The sequence below is a fragment of the Zasmidium cellare genome, assembly GCF_010093935.1.
Source record: "Zasmidium cellare ATCC 36951 unplaced genomic scaffold M409scaffold_44, whole genome shotgun sequence".
NCBI classification, from domain to species: Eukaryota; Fungi; Ascomycota; class Dothideomycetes; order Mycosphaerellales; family Mycosphaerellaceae; genus Zasmidium; species Zasmidium cellare.
In genome coordinates this window covers 134,285-150,055 of record NW_022986988.1, presented here as the reverse complement: position 1 = coordinate 150,055, position 15,771 = coordinate 134,285, and the positions used below count along the sequence as shown (strand labels likewise).

At 53.7% G+C, this 15,771-nt stretch overlaps 7 protein-coding genes across 7 annotated transcripts; 2 read left to right on the top strand and 5 right to left on the bottom strand.

Moving 5' to 3' along the window:
- Window positions 1-583: 583 nt before the first annotated feature.
- On the bottom strand, window positions 584-2,077 carry M409DRAFT_70059 (uncharacterized protein; the record flags this gene model as incomplete). Its single annotated transcript, XM_033818552.1, has 1 exon — window positions 584-2,077. One exon carries the CDS (start codon window positions 2,075-2,077, stop codon window positions 584-586), a length of 1,494 nt encoding a protein of 497 aa, XP_033661866.1.
- A 293-nt stretch (window positions 2,078-2,370) lies between these two features.
- On the top strand, window positions 2,371-3,375 carry M409DRAFT_70058 (uncharacterized protein; the record flags this gene model as incomplete). The annotated part of the gene is made up of 1 exon (XM_033818551.1): window positions 2,371-3,375. The coding sequence occupies one exon, from the start codon at window positions 2,371-2,373 to the stop codon at window positions 3,373-3,375; it is 1,005 nt and encodes a 334-aa protein (XP_033661865.1).
- An 837-nt stretch (window positions 3,376-4,212) lies between these two features.
- On the bottom strand, window positions 4,213-5,340 carry M409DRAFT_59499 (uncharacterized protein; the record flags this gene model as incomplete). Its single annotated transcript, XM_033814213.1, has 1 exon — window positions 4,213-5,340. One exon carries the CDS (start codon window positions 5,338-5,340, stop codon window positions 4,213-4,215), a length of 1,128 nt encoding a protein of 375 aa, XP_033661864.1.
- Window positions 5,341-5,860: 520 nt separating this feature from the next.
- M409DRAFT_28580 (uncharacterized protein) lies at window positions 5,861-6,729 on the bottom strand (the record flags this gene model as incomplete). The annotated part of the gene is made up of 2 exons (XM_033809100.1): window positions 5,861-6,535; window positions 6,598-6,729. 2 exons carry the CDS (start codon window positions 6,727-6,729, stop codon window positions 5,861-5,863), a joined length of 807 nt encoding a protein of 268 aa, XP_033661863.1.
- A 440-nt stretch (window positions 6,730-7,169) lies between these two features.
- M409DRAFT_70056 (uncharacterized protein) lies at window positions 7,170-8,942 on the top strand (the record flags this gene model as incomplete). The annotated part of the gene is made up of 1 exon (XM_033818550.1): window positions 7,170-8,942. One exon carries the CDS (start codon window positions 7,170-7,172, stop codon window positions 8,940-8,942), a length of 1,773 nt encoding a protein of 590 aa, XP_033661862.1.
- Window positions 8,943-9,113: 171 nt separating this feature from the next.
- Window positions 9,114-12,701, bottom strand: M409DRAFT_28578 (uncharacterized protein; the record flags this gene model as incomplete). The annotated part of the gene is made up of 1 exon (XM_033809099.1): window positions 9,114-12,701. The coding sequence occupies one exon, from the start codon at window positions 12,699-12,701 to the stop codon at window positions 9,114-9,116; it is 3,588 nt and encodes a 1,195-aa protein (XP_033661861.1).
- An 826-nt stretch (window positions 12,702-13,527) lies between these two features.
- On the bottom strand, window positions 13,528-15,532 carry M409DRAFT_28577 (multicopper oxidase; the record flags this gene model as incomplete). The annotated part of the gene is made up of 6 exons (XM_033809098.1): window positions 13,528-13,702; window positions 13,766-14,101; window positions 14,153-14,693; window positions 14,750-14,916; window positions 14,975-15,089; window positions 15,139-15,532. The coding sequence occupies 6 exons, from the start codon at window positions 15,530-15,532 to the stop codon at window positions 13,528-13,530; spliced, it is 1,728 nt and encodes a 575-aa protein (XP_033661860.1).
- Window positions 15,533-15,771: the final 239 nt, after the last annotated feature.

Genomic DNA, 15,771 nt, shown 5'->3' with positions numbered 1-15,771 from the left:
ACTGCCAATGGCAACTCCAGAAAGAGCAGATACCGGGTGTCGGAAAACATGGTCCGACCGTATATGACCTCGCAGGCCTCACCAAGCGCGGGATCGATTCAATCGAGAAGAAAGCCGTCTGCCCGTGCGGTTATTGCCAGAAGAGGAAAATTGACATCGCTTCCAGCAGCACACGTTTCTTGGCGCCTCTGCTGGTCTGCAAGTCGTTGTACTTCAGATTGAGGACGATGGTGTTCGAAGAAGTCAGCCCCCCATTAAACCAGTGACCCTGGTGTGGATAGTGCTGACATTTCGCAGAACATATGGGCCTTTTTGGAATTGGCCGAGATGCAGCAATTCTTGGACAAGCTGGCTCCGTAGCAACGAGCTGCGATCAACAAGGTTGAAATAACTGACGCGAATCTTGTCATCACATTCCCGCCAGAGAAAGCTTTCGCAGGTCACAGCACCGCTCACCCACGTCAGGAGCAAGTCGTATAGCACGAAACACAGCTTCGAAGAATCGGTAGAGGTATCGAGACAGGGATAAAAGACATTTTGGGACAGCCAATTCCTTTTATTCATGCTCCTGAACCCTCATCCTTCAAGCGTCCATCATGGTATCATCGCCCCCATCATTCATACTCGGCTCCACAACAACTCCTCGTCCTCGGCCCTCTAGCAGCTCTCTCCTGACCTCTGGTCCGATCTGCTTGTGTCCCTTCACCAGCAGCAAGTCTAGCAGCGCCTCTCTCTGGTCCTCCGTGATCTCATTCTTGTATCTCTGCGCGAAAGCAAGTAAGCACTGATGCCACAGCACTGGCAGCTTGGGATCTCTCTTCCCTCCAGCTCCAGTCCCTGACATGCTCACGTCGTCTCCCATTTCCTGCTGCATGGCTTTGAATCGCATGAAATGGAAGACCAAGGCATCCACTACGCGGAATGGCAGGGCGTACTTCTTCTCGAGGAGTGTCCGGATGAAGATGTTGCAAGCACCAGCAGATTCGACATCGTGCATCATCTGCTCGGCTGCGATCTCGCAAAGTCGGTAGAGGGCCGTGGCGGAGTGGAGGACGGGTATCGATACTCGCGCGAGGACGGAAGAGATAATAGTCGCTTCTCGCAGTGTGCAGGTGCCCGAGCCGACGAGTGGGAAGAGGAAGCCGCGGAAGAAAGCTGCGGGTTTGTAGAGTGCTTTCTTGAGGGCCTTGTAGAGATGGACGTTCAGCTTCTTGGTCTCGCGGATGTCTTCGCGGACTCGTGGGAGGAGGACGTCGTTGCAGAAGGCTTGCGCGACTGCTGGTCGGGTGGAGGTGAAGATCTTGGTGGCTTCGTAGACGGCGTTGGGTGTCCAGCTGTCTGGGCGGGTGATGGAGATGAGGATGTCCCATTGTGGGAGAGTTGGGAGAATCTTGAAAGGTTTGGGGAGTTTGCCGGACTTGTACCGTGAGAGAAGAAGGCCGACTTGTGTGTAGACCTCAACCACCTTGGCCGGCAGTTCAACTGCGTCTTCTGGATCGCCGCCTCCTTGTACCTGTAGTCCACCATCTGGGTGTCCCTGTTGCGCCGCCTCATGCGCTGCGATTTTCTCTAATATCAGATCCGCAAGATTTGTGCCAGGTCCTTGTGCCTCCTCTTCTTCGCCATTGTTCGGTTGTAGTAATGTCGCAGGGTCGAATGATGGGTTGAATTTGTTGAACATCTCCAGATCGTTCGGATCCACCTCAATCTCCTCTAACTCCTCTTCTGATCCCCACGCCTCTTCATCATCGTACTCGCCCTGCTCTGCGCCTCCCTCCTCGTCCTCAAGATCTTCTGGCCGAAACCGACTCTCGAATGCGAATGCTGTGTTTTCTGCTGCTGGCCTCTTTGGTTTGTTCTCCGCCTCATCTTCTGCTGCAAGATCCTGTCCGAGGTCCAGAATCCGTCGCGACGCCTTGCTATCGACGTATCCGTCCTGTCCATTCGCTTCACTCGTAGATTTCCTCTTCTTTCCTGCTTTTTGCTTCAGAGGTGCTGAGGGCGAGTATTCTTCACTCAGAGGATTGTGTCGTCGCTCTTGGCGTGCTGTCGAGTTTGATGTGACTGCTTTCGGCATCTTGTCTCCTTTATGTCGTTCCTGTTGTTTGAATGGATTGTCGGACTTAAGCTGGACGTTTTCAAGAAATTCAGACGCTCGAGCCAAGATTTCGAGGGACCCTCAAGACAAGGTTTGTCGGCTCGGCTCGATCTCATTAGCGGGCGCATGGATCTTGCATTGAATCGTGCTGCGATAACAACTTCACCTCTTGAATTCAGCGTTGCTTTGAACGTCACTCGTTTCTTTCGGACGGAGGGAAGCTCTTGTACATAATGATGGTACTACGATAGCGACGACTTTCACGGACTGCAATGTCCAAACCTTTCGCTCCGCCCACATCAACACCTGGAAATGGAACGATTCATCTGGCCCTGCTCCCTCCCAGCTTGCCTCGGCTCAAGACTGTCAACTACCAATACCCGCTGAAGTTGGTGTCACCCGCACCGCTCAAGTCAGAGGACAATGATCCGTTTCTAGTCTACACGGTATACCTCTTGACGTATGGCGGCGGACTCGTTGCCGGAGATGCGATCGACCTGCACGTTATTCTGGAGAAGACGACGAGGCTGATCTTGCTCACCCAAGGGAGTACGAAGCTCTTCAAAGCACCGAATCGAGAAGTCTTGAGCAAACAATGCATGACTGTGACCCTCGCTCCAGAGTCAGCACTCTGCTATCTACCAGATCCTGTCCAGCCGTTTGAGAAGAGCAACTTCGAACAGCAACAGATCTACAACATAGAAGTTCCAAGCTCGCCCGGTACCAAAGCTGGGAGTCTGTGTGTCTTGGATTGGGTCTCGAATGGTCGGCCGGCGAATGGGGAGAATTGGTCTTTCTACCATTACGGCAGCCGCAATGAGGTCTTTCTGTCGCAGTCAGAGGGGAGTCGGAAGCTTCTTCTCCGAGACAACCTCCTGCTGCATGACCAAATGCTAGGCGACGATATTGCCCACAGAATGGACGGCCTAGCGGTGTACGGGACATTGATTCTTTACGGGCCAGTCCTCAACCGTCTTGGTCAGTTCTTCATGAGCGAGTTCAAGCTGCTTCCCCGCATTGGCGGGAGGAAATGGGACAGTGGCAGCGAGAGCGGCGACGAAGAATTGGATTCAGAGATCGTGAAACGGGCGGAAAGGCATCGCAGGGAACTCATCGAAGGGGTACTGTGGTCTGCGGCATCTGTACGAGGTTGTGTTGTTGTCAAGTTTGGGGCTCCTGTCTTGGAGGCTGCACGCCGATGGCTGCACGACATGTTGCTTTATGAGAAGACCGTTGTCGATCATTTTGGCGAGAGATCACTGCTGTGTTTACGGTGAAGCGTGGCATGGAGAATAGCACACGTCGAGGCCTGACCCTATCGAGGATACCCTTGATCTGGTCAGCAATGTACATGAACCAAAGCATCTCGAATGAAAAGTTAATAGGACGAAAAGCGAGCTTCTTTCCTGCGTGAAACGCTTGATTTGCCCCATACTATGTGTTCACTGTCGTGGATGCTTTCTGTGTGAACCGAGAGCTAAATAGCGCCATCGTCGCTTTGCTCTTCAGATCGGTCCAGCACATGTTTCGCGACTCTGCGCTCATATCATACGTTTCCCTCATTTCCTTCATTTCATCATCCCATCATGATTCGTCATTGTGAGCCGAGCATTATGATGCTCGCGTTGTGATGAGTCTTGCTCGCCAGTCTATGGTGTGGACTCGTGGTTGGACAGTATAGTACCAGCATGTTTGCTTGGTAGGTGCGCTCTTGGAGCTTTCTTATGCTCGTGCAGTAGTGAGTCGTGCTTGCGACTCGTCTGATGTAGGTTCGCGGCCGATTAGCTCAGTGGCAGCATGTTTGCCTTGCAGGCGCCCTGGTAGCTGAATCTTGTTATGCTCGCTAGATGTTGAGTCTTGTTTGCAACCTCGTGTGATGTGGGGTCGTGACGGGCCAGCTCAGTGACAGCATGTTTGCTTGGTAGGTGCCCTCAGTATTGAGTGCTACTCTGCTCGCTTGATAGCGATCCTTGTTTAGAAGTCGGCGGTGTATCTTTTTTGCCAGTGGGCGGTCCAGGCTCGTGACGAGGATGCTCATCGTCAGCATGTTTGATTTGGAGGTGCCTTCTCCTGTGGTTCGGGGTTGGTCGCAATCATTGCTGTTGAGAGCGAGCTCAGCACCAGCACGCTCGCTTGAATGGCAACGGCGTCTCTTGCTCGTTGCTTTCGCGCTTCCTTTTCTTGGGTTGTGCAGCCTCGGATTCCTGCTGTGCAGCTTCAGGCTTTGGCAGTACTGTTTCTGCCGCTGGCGCTGTTGTGGGCTGGGCCTCTGACAAGGGCATCTCGACGATGAACGCAGGTTGAGGCCGACTCTTTTCGAGTTCTTCGAGTGCTGCGTTTACGAACAGCGTCTGACGGCCAACTTCCTGGGCGGTCAGCTTGAGTTCGAAGGTGGGAGGGTATTGTTCCCCTTCGTCTGAAATTTGGCGCAGTGACGAGTTGTTGTTCTCGTCCTTTGGTGCTCCGTTATCGATCGCGTTGAAGTGTGTGAGTGGCTGGCCCTCAAGAACATCGTCTCGCCAGGTAACCAATTTTGATCCCCAGCTCTCGTGAATGTGTCCAAAGCAATGCATTTTGGGTTTGGAGTGGGCGATGGCGTTGAACAGGCTCGGGCTGCCAGCTCTTGAGTCTCCGTTGCGTCTCTCCTTGTCAATGAGGTCGAGTACGCCTCTCGGTGGGCTGTGGGTGATTGCGATGTCGATTCCTGTGGGGATATCCCACTCGTGCTCTTGGCTCGGAGTGTACTGGTATCCCCAGTCTGCTTCCCGCGAGCATGTGTAAGGGCTGGTGTACACTTTCAAGTTAGCGCCGTTCGCCAAGGTGAGGTGGTGAGTTCCTTCATCGAGGAAAATGATCCCGGCTGCCTTTGCTTCTGTGCTTTCGAAGAGAGATCTTGCTTCACCGCGAGTTCCGAAGCTTTTATCCAGGAGGTCGTGATCGCCTTGGGTGAACTCTCCGTGCTTGGTCTCGCGGTCCACGTATTCGCGAGTCTTGCGGTCGAAAGTGACGTTATCCATCGCCCAGTCATGGTTGCCTGCGATGACGAGTTTGAGGTGAGCTTTGATCCCCTTGAGGAGTTGAAACGCTGACCGAAATTCGCTCATCTCGGAGCCCTCGGTGAGGTCGCCGCAGTGGATGGCGACGTCAACCTCTTCTTTGAGGTTGAGCAGCTTTTCCGCTATCTTCTCATCTCCGTGGGTATCGGAGATGATCAGGAAGCTGGTCTTGATGGTGTGGTCCATGATGGAGAGAGGGGAAGACTTGGTTGTGAGATTATTTTGCTTCGCTGGGCTTTGGAAAACGAGGCGAAGGGCCTGTGTGAGGATAGGAAACAAACAGAAGCTGGGCGGGCAAGAGAAAATTACTTATATTTGGCGTGTGAGCTTTTTCACCTACGGAGAAGACATGGCAGCTCGTACATTTGTGCTGACCACAGTTTCAAGATCTTGGTTGGGATGTTGACTAGGTGAAGTTACTTTGCGCTGCCGAATTTCATGTGAAGAAGGGAGCCGATCCCGCGCTAACTTTATTCGACACACCTCCCCAGAAACAACCATCTGGCCTAGATGCTCTTGAAGGGTCTGGCGATGAGCTTGAGGGAGCAGGAACGAAATCAATATCTACAACAGACGGGGACGGACGATTTGGAGTTTATAATGAATTTCGAGGTACCTGGTATGGCTCATGAGGTAACAAGGCAATACTTCACCCTTCACACACACCTCTTTCTATCTATTTTCCTTCTTGTCTTTCGATACCCGCTCAACACCTCGTGATGGAGAATCTCATATACCGCCATTCGTCGTCATCTTGAGAATCTGCGCTCGTTGCACGGCCAACAACGTCAACTTTCGTACTTAGCTCCACGCCCGTTTTCTCAGCAACTTCAGATACCAGCTTCTCGAGCGATTGTTCGTTATGACTGTACATCTCGCCAGATCGGGCAGCGTCATGTGGCCGCAGTCTGGGGGTCTTAGACCCGGTCTGCCATCCAAATATCATTGAACCTGGCTTCTGCTTCAGCAACCCAACCGCGCGGGACATTGCCTCTACCTGCTCCTCCCATGTGAAGATGTGGAAGAACGATGCTGCGAAAATGTAGTCGAACGACATGCCTTTCAGACCACCAACATCTGCGCCGAAGAAATCGCCCGTCTTGAACGCTGCGTTCAGATTTTGCTTGTCTCGGAACAGCTCATAGCCCAAATCGACAAATGTCGGCTCCAGTTCGCTGCCAGTCACGTTTTCGCCTGGAGCGCCATCGAAGACCAGCTTTCGTATCATTTGGCCGAAACAGCATCCTAGATCGAGAATCGTCGCACCGTTCTTGACATGCTGCAAGACATCCTGGTATTGCGGAGCATCGACAATCCTCAGGTTGAGGAAGCTATAAACGCCCAGGCAGGGATACTGGAAGACCTTCCATCCTTTGTCTCGCTGCAGACCGACTTTTAGCTAAACTTGTGTTCATTCATCTCAAGTCCGAAGATGGAGCTCACCACTTCCTGAACATGCTGGACAATCTCGTCTTCCGGTATGCCACTGTACTCGGTCAAGATAGCCTTGATCAGCTCAGGTATCTCTGGAGCGTCTGGACTGTAGTCTGCTGATGACTTAGATATCGCGTTCATTTTGGAAGAGGTTGTCTTTGCAGGAGCAGACTCGTTTCAAGGGGGAGGCAGAACGGGTGGAAATGCCAGCTGCTATAAGCCATGCTGCCTGACGCGTATTTGCGCCCTGAACGATGCGAGAACAGGCGCCCTACAAGTACAGATTAGAGGCGAATGAGTGCGAATGCGAAAGTCGACGCCCTTTCTTGCCCTCGTTGAATTGCTAGGGACGTTCGCAGACAGAGGCATGCGAGAAAGAGGACGACACGAGGCAACGGGCGGCATCGAAAGGGCGGCACGGCTGGGGCAGCTAAGCCCAATCAAGCTGTTATACAATGTCATGTCACCCCCACCTTACAATAATGCACGCGCCACGAGTGAAGCGGCCACCACTTCACGCGTCCGCCCGCCGGCAAACACTTGAGCCAAACCTCAGCAGCCACAATAACCACAAAGCCAACATGGCAGAGTCGCAGACGTCGTCGCATCCGCCCACGCCGCTGCATAGCAGTGCCGTCGATCAAGAACATGCGCCCAGCGTCCCGTCTCCGTTAAACCCAGCGACCTCGCGTGCCGCATCCCGAACGCCTGTGCCTGCGTCTACACCCATTCAGCGGGAACAGCGCGAAAAGAAAGAGTCACTGAAGAAGCGCGAGATGAACGACACCAAAGGCTCCTCGTCGACTGCGAGTACATTGGGAAAGCGCAAGTCCAACACTGTCCACACATATCCATCACCGCAGCGGTTCAACCTCCCGAACCCCAAACCCCAGGACTTTGAAGAGCCGAAGGAAGACAGCATGGTTGCACACGAGCCTTTCCCGCTCACAATGCCTCTTAGTGAGAGGCAATTGTACAAGCCGGTAGATTTGGCGGAAAACAAGAAGGGATATAGATACTCGAGAGCTATTGCAGACCCCGGCTTCCCACACAAGCAGTTCTATCGATCGACCTCTCCTCCACCACACTACGCACGGCTGAGCTTCGAGGATGCGGATAAGTGGATGCACTTCACCACGAATGCTCTAATCACGACCAACGAGAAGGGCTGGCGAATGGTGCGGTCGAACGTGTGTGCCAGGGAGGGAACGCTGTATTACGAGCTCAAGGTCCACAAGGGTGTCCCAGCAGAAGGTCCAGATCCTAGTGCGAATGGTCCTCAGCCACACGTCAGATTCGGCTGGGCACGAAGAGAGGCTCCCTTGGATGGCCCGGTTGGTTTCGACGGCTACAGCTACGGCGTTACCGACCAGCGATTCGAAACAATGCACCGAAGTCGTCCTGGCAAGTTCTTCCATCCGAAGAAGTCCAAGTCCAAATCAGCCAAGGCTGCAATCGCAGCGCCAACGCAGGTCACTCTGGCACCCGAGGATCAAGACGTCAAGGAAGGCGATGTGATTGGTGTTGAGATCCAACTTCCCTCTCTCACCCTGCACCAAAAGATCGTCACCGGCGTATACAATCCCGCTGCGGACTTTGGCGATGGCTTCGATCAAACTACGAGCGAACCCCTAGACGAGCCCATGGATGTGATCCGAGATCGGATACCTGTCTCGTATAAGAGCAATTGCTACTTCGAAGTGCTGGACCACGTATCATCACGGCCAATGGACATCTACGCAGACCGCACCACCAATCTCAGCTCCCTCCCCACGACGCAAGGCATCGGCGCCACGAAAGAACCCCTCAAAGCACCCCCAAATCCCAATCACGAGCACCCACCCCTTCGAACGTTACCCCACAGCGCCATGCGTGTGTACAAAAACGGCAAACTCATCGGCACAGCCTTCGAGAACCTACTCTCCTTCCTCCCGCCCGCGAGTGCACCTAGCAAGACCATGGGCGCGAGGGAAGGTTTCGACGACGGACTCGTGGGCTACTTCCCCGCCATCTCCTGCTTCTTCGGCGGCATCGCAGAGGTCAACTTCGGCGACGGTCCCCACGGTTTCTGGTGCCCGCCTGCTCATCTCAAAAGCACCAAGACGAAGAAAGGCGCGGACGTGGAGATGCAGAATTCCTCCTCTTCGGCAGGAGGGATTGTGGGATATAACCCTGGCAGGACATTGCGAGGGATCGGGGAGAGGTATCGAGAGCAGGTTGCGGAAGATATTGTGTGGGATCTCATCGATGAGGTGGATTTCTTCATGCAGGATGGGGGCTTTGGGGGCACGGTGGGGAGCGGCGCCGTGGGTGGGGTGAGTGGGAAGAGCAGTCGATTGAAGGAGGAAGATTGAGACCTTCATCATCGTTAAGGTGCAAGGATTCTCTCCATTAGCAGTCAAGCAAACAAGCCTATGTTACCAGCAATTGTACCGAACGAATAGTAACGCAGCTCAGACAGAAGGGTATCGCAAAGTACGCGTACGCCACTCAAGCAATGAGTGCGGCAAGCAACATCTCTCGACTTAATCCCCCAGCACGCTCTCCTCATCATCATCGGCAGGCGCTCCGTTGACCATGTCATCGTCTCGTGGCTCCTCATCATCTTCGACGTCCAATTCCCTCCTCTTCAGGACGTCCGCATCACCTTCCTCCATGTCCTCGTCTTCAATCTCATCCTCATCCTCGTCTTCCGCGACGATGGCATTGCTCTTAGGGTTTGATTTACCCTTGCCAGCTTTGGCTGCGCCGCTCGGTGGGGCGGCCTTCTTTGCAGCCGCGGGAGCTTTCTTCGCAGCTTTGCCTTTTGCACCACCTCCTTTGCCCACGTCTAGGAAGGCGAGGACTTCCTTGAAATTCGGGCCTAGCCGGTTCTTGTTGCGCTCGAGTCGCTTCCGGGCCGCTTTGTCGTCGATGATGCCGGCGAGGATGGCCCAGACGAGTTTGGTCGTGAGTTGGCAGAGGCGTTCTTCGGCGAGGACGGGCTTGGAGAGTTTGGCGTCGCGTTGTCGGGAAGGTTGCGTTTGCGTTTGTTGAGTCTCCTCGTCTTCGTCTTCGTCCTCTGAGAGAGGATCGTCGTCTATAGGATCTGCGTCGACATCGTCGTCATCGTCTTTCGACTCTGAGACTGGGATTTCCAGTTTTCTGTTGCTGAGCTTCGCGTACTCCCTCTCTGCTGCGGCGAAGATTTTCATGATGGCTTTCTGGTGATCGGCGTTCAAGTCTATGACGAGCACAGTGTAGTCGTCGCTGACACCAGGACGAGGTTGCTGCGTTCGCAACACAGCAGAGGTGATGTATAGATCCAGAAGGTGTCGAGCGGCCTTCGGCGAAACTTCATCGCCCGCTCGTCTGCCGTCCATAATGCCTGCCAGATTTTCGACAAAGGCATCTCGACGTTCTGCAAGAGCCGCGAGATTCTCGTACTCCACCTCTTGACCAGCCTTGACGGTGTTGACAATGGCGGTGATTTTCCATTGGAAGTAGAAGAGGGCGGCTTCGGCAGCTCGTGTCGCGACAATATCTTCAAGCGCAGCCTCCTCCGGGTCAGGAGCCGGGCCACTTGAATGCTGAGCTCGCTTGGTCAGGTCAATGATGAAATCAATAGCACCATTGTACTCCTTGCCGATGGTCTCGTCCTTGGCAGCGACGCTGGTGTCCTCTAACGGTTCGGTGGGGTTCGACGTTGGAGCCAACCGGATGATTCGCAGGAGATTGTTGGCGAGTGCGAGAAGCTCCTCTTGCTGCGAGCAGCCGCGAACGGTGATGGTCTTGACGTCCAGTAGCTCAGCCAAATTGCTGACCACATCTTCCCACAAACTTGACACTTTCTCCAGAGCGGACTCGTCCAGCTCACCATACGCAATGGCATGTGAGATGGCTCCCGTAGCTGGCGCAAGCACTTCGTCAGTGCCATGAGACATGAACTGCTTGCGAAGATCATCGAGCAAGGCTGCGCTCGCAGCAGAGTCGTGCCTGAGACCTTGAAGCGCTGGTAGAGCCAGCACGTTCCCAATCCGCAGCACAGCCGCAGCAGTATGTGGGACGTCGCCAAACTTTCGGAGTAGTTTGGGAATGAGATCTGTCAGATGTCGAACAGCCTCATCCTGTTCTTCCTCGAGGTCCTCCTTTTGCTTCTTCGAAAGCTTCGACTTGGAACCGGTGATTCGCTCCGCAAGATCGCTCAATGAACGGTTCACGCTGGCGTTGAGGACCTCGAGCAGGATAATCTCTTCGGCTTCTTGTAGTGTGCTTTCGTGCTTAAGCTGTGAAAGAGGATCATCACCAACACCATTAGCTCGGCCACGTGAATGGTCGAAGAGGAGGTAACCTGCAACGGCCTGCCATTCTTGGATCTCCTTAATCTCCTCGTACAAAGCGTCCACCGCACAAGTAAAGCGGGAGTCACAGCCTCCAGCTCGGAGTATAAGGCTGCCGTCAATTTTGCTGCGTTCGATCTGCGCCGGCAGATCTTCATCTTGGTTGTAGGCTTGTAACATCTCGGCCAAAGCTTTGTACTTCAGCCATGCAATCCGTGGCGCTTCGAAATTGCTGTCGCCGGCGTCAGGTAGTGCATCTTCCAAAGCCTCTTCACCACCCAGCTCTTCGACCTTGGAGTCGTAGAGGTCCTTGACGCTTGCAGCAAAGAAACCAGCAATAGCTTTTCGAATCTTGGAATCGTCGTGGAAGACAAGGCGTCCAACGAGATCGTGGTCATCTGGCTCCAAAAGGTCGTTTTCGCGGAGTAAGTCCAGGAGCTCGAGACCTGAAATGCGAACATTGATGTCTGCGTCAGATGTGCCAATCTCGACCAGACGAGGGCGGAAGCGTTCGGAAAAGGTCTTGAGGCCGCCCAATTTGTTGCTGTCGCCGTAAAATCGATGAAGCTGCTTCAGCACCTCAGCACGCACTGAAGGATTCTCGTCGCTCAACAACCATCCCAGATATCGGAGATGATTGCCGTCGAAGAATTGATCGGGTAGTATCGCAATCCAGTCTCCAAGTGCCTCAACACAGTCGCGGCGAATGTTTGCGTCGATGTCACGGTAGCGGTGGATGAAGATTGTGTCGAACCAGTCTCGTAGCAGCTCTCGTCCGACTTCCAGCTGTTCATGGCCCTCTTTTGCCTTTTGCTCGAAGTCTTTTATCCGTCCCTTGTTGGCGTTCTTCTTCTTGCGTTCGGATTCGGCGAGACTCTGATCATCGGTCGCCTTCTGTGCGAAGCCCTTGGTCACTTCACAGAGCGCGCCGATCACGCTGAGCGCACACACTGTGGATGTGTGTCTGAAGGCACGACTCGTAGCAGATGTAAGTGAAGAAAGCCAGACCTGGACATTCTCAATCAGCTCGCTGTTCGTCGTGAGCCAGCCCTTCGCGGCGATGGTCTGGATCAAGATGTCGAAGAAACTGGACACTGTCTTCTTGAAGGCATTCGCATTCAGGCCCTTGCCCTTTGCGATCATAGGATAATCAGTGGGTTCCGTGGCCTGAAACTCCTCCTGCAAGTCTGTAATCCTGTTGCTGGCGTTGTCCGGATCTTCAGTATCGTGCTCTGTCACTTTGCCGTTGGTTCCAGCCGCTTTGAGCACAAAGTTGATGACATCGCTCAATGCCAGCGACTCGTGCTCCGCGAAAGCCTCGAGCCACTCTGCGACAACTTGCTCAATCGTCTTGTCATGTGCAAAGACCTCTGCGTACAAGCCGCCCGCTGCTTCAGCGTCCGCACTGTCTGCGACCTTGACTTTCTTTGGAGCACGCTTCTTTGCCGGGCCTTTCGTTGCCGCCCGTATCGGCAGCGTCACGCCGTTCGCCTTTGGTTTCTTTTGCGCCGGCTTCTTGGGCGCACTGCTCTTTGGCTTTCGTGCCTTCTTTGCCTTCTCCCATACCTCCTCTTCAGCGGGCTCGTCGTCTTCAGGCTCGTCGTCCTCTTCCGACTCCTCCTCGCCGTCCATATTGACGTCTCCATCGGCGTCTGGTGCTTCTCGTTCGTCTCGTTTGCGTTTGCTGCTTGTGAACGGACTTGTGGTGTAGACGTCAGGTCGTCTTCGGGCACGAGACGACGCGCGTTTCGCCGTGCTCGTGACCTCTGCGGTCGGGGCTGTTGCAGAGGCCATGGTGAATTGTCTATCGGAGGTTAAAGTACGCGTGCGACAGGTGGTGTAAGTGAAGCCGTCGCGTCCTCCTTTACTCGGCGGCGGCGAAGATTGACGGGTCGTAGATCAGCAGCGTGACATATCTGGTCCCCACGGCGATGGTGTGTCGTTTTGAAGCGTGTCGGGAGGTCGAGAGGTGGTTGTGTGGTTATTCAAAGTCGAAGCGTCGCGAAGGTGAATTGACAACCGAGAAGCAAGCCCCGCGACCTGAGGCGCGTCAATCCCGACTGGGGAAACTTCGGCAAAACGGACCCCAAACATTGCTTCGACTTCACGTCACCATCTCCCCGTGACATCTCCATCAACCACTGCGATGAAACCACTTCTGATAGGATTGAGAGCTGCCAAACTCCCGAGATATCATGTCTCAGTCGGGAAATTACTATATGGCCAGTCTGCGGTTCGACGTCCAAGCAGACTCTTGCATGCTGAATTACGCATCAATATCTCCAAGAAAAAGCCTCAGTCCACGACCTCACACTCTTCATTAGTTGCTTAGAATCGCTTCCAGTGGTGGAGATGCCCCGCCGAACGACATGCTCGCCATAAGTCATCAACGCACTTCTCAACCCAACGTTCATTCATACTTTGATTCACTTCCACGTCTCGTCTGTCGATTTCCTAAACGATTAAACTAGACATCATCCTCATCCACCATCACCACCACCGCCGCCATCATCTACCCCTCAAAAGCCCCCACAACCCAACGCCTTTTCCATGCACCCAACCAACGAAAAGTACCCAAAGAACGCCACATGCATGAAACGATCCGCCCATACCGCCCAGCTCACACACCACTCGCCTCATCCACCAAATCCGTCTCATCTGTATACGCCTCCCAATTGCTACACCCCGTCTCCAGAGTGGTGGTATTATACATCGAAGCGATCTCATCGTACCGCTCGATGAACTGCAGCGCGAAGCCTTCTTCGGTGTGCCAGCCGATGTGGCAATGGCAGAGCCTGAAAGAAACGTGTCAGCAAGTCGTCTACCTTCATGTGTTTTGTAGGTTATGCTCAACTCACCATGCTCCAGGGTTGTCCGCGGCAAAGGCAATCACCACGTATCCGCTCGCCGGCAACATGGTCACATCCCTTCGGATCGGATTCGTCGTCTGCAGCGTCGGGTTCGCGCTTTCATACGTTCCGGTCCCTTGAGCTAGTTGATAGAAATCGTGTCCGTGCAGATGGATAGGATGCGGAATGGCGTTGGAAGTTTGAATGATAATGTACGCCCAAGTATCCGCATCGCCTTCGAACTCGATCACGCCACTACTGTTGGTCCAGTCGGTTTCGTTGTTGATGATTTGCAGGGCCGAGGGGTCCGCCCACTCGACCGCCATGGTGGTGCCGCCGATGTACCTGAATGTTCGTCAGTTCTATCAAACTGCGATACGGTAGGTCGTGACATACCATTTGAAAAGATTATCACTATTGTACGCGACGGTAACGTCCAAATTCTCGTCGAGAGCAGAAGAGGACCCAGCATCCAGCTGCAGCGAAGGCACCAAAGACTCCGCCGGCTCACCAAAACACTCCTTCTCGTCATACGCCCAGACTGTTGTTGTAGGTGTAGCTGTACTGTCACCATAGTGGACGATTCCTCGAATCCAATTCGGGTATGAATTCTCACTGCAGAACGTGTCAGGGATCGCGCGCAGCCAGAAGTCGCTGGCGACGGAGGATTGGTCGGCGGTCACAATCACGTCGTAGCGTTGGCCCATGCCTATTGACAGGGTTTCGGTTGTGTAGGGTTCGATGGGGACGAAGTCAGCAGAGATGACAGTCAGGGTGTGGTTGTCGATCATGAAGTCGAAATGGGTGTCGATGGCACCATTGACGATGCGAAGCAAATAGGAGGACCCAGATGTCAAGGACGTCTCCCAGTAAGAGCCTGACTCATTGAGCCACATGTTTGTGCCGTTGATAAGTCCCGTGTCGAGGGTCGGTGGGCCTTTGGCGATGGTCAGACGACAAGTACACTGTCAGAGAAGACAAAGATGCACGAACCTTGAGTCTCAGCATAGGTGTACAGCGCAGACGAAGTCTGATGGTCCCAGTCGTTCAGGAACAGAACACCAAGGTCCTCATCGTAATTGCCGCTCGCAGGGCCATAGATTACGATGCCGCCAAAGACGCCTTCCCAGGCTTGGAGTGAGTAGTGCGAGTGGTACCAGCTGCATTTGTACGTTAGCTGAGCTAGGATTTTTGTAGATACTTAGATGTTTGGCATACCTTGAGCCATACTGCGTCGCTTTCCAAGTATAAGTGATTGAGTCTCCCGGCGCAGTTGGACACTGAGTGATACTCGGCACGCCATCGTTGGGGTTCGTCCAATTTTGACGAATGCCTGTCAAGGTCATCAGCATAGTACAACCCGAGGAACGATTGATCTTTACCGTGAAAGTGAATCCCAGTGCCGTTGTTCTGCAAGCTGTTGGTAACATGAACGATAACAGTATCTCCCCAATTCGCTTCGATCGTCGGGCCAGGCACACTGCCATTGACGGATAAAACGACCCGATCAACTCCATCAGGAGCCAAGGTCGAATTCGTGATCTCGAACCAATACTCTTTGGTCACACCCGTGTTGGGGACGTCCTCGTAGTAGTTCGTGCTGAGATCATAGTCGCACCAGACGCTGCGGTCATCCGCCGTGTTGCCAGAGCAGACTGAAGTCTCGTTGCTTTGCCGAGGGAGTAGTTTTGGTTGATAAGGTGAGGGAATAGAGATAGATTGAACGAACGATGCAGCAGAAGCGATGAGTAAAATGGATTTTGAAACGCCCCTCATGGTGATCAACAAGACTCCCGCGGCGCGATCAAGAGTGCAGAAGGAGAAACGAGAGTGACGATGATAGCGATTCGGATGTTGGGAGACGTGCGACTGTATGCGGTCTATAAGCTCTTACTCTGCCAGCTGAGATACCCGCGTGCTTGACCGTGCAGATGGATGCATACGCTGGAGACATCTTCGTGATCCACATCCTCACTCCGAGAATAGACTTCTCCTTGGGTCGACACGTCAGTGTG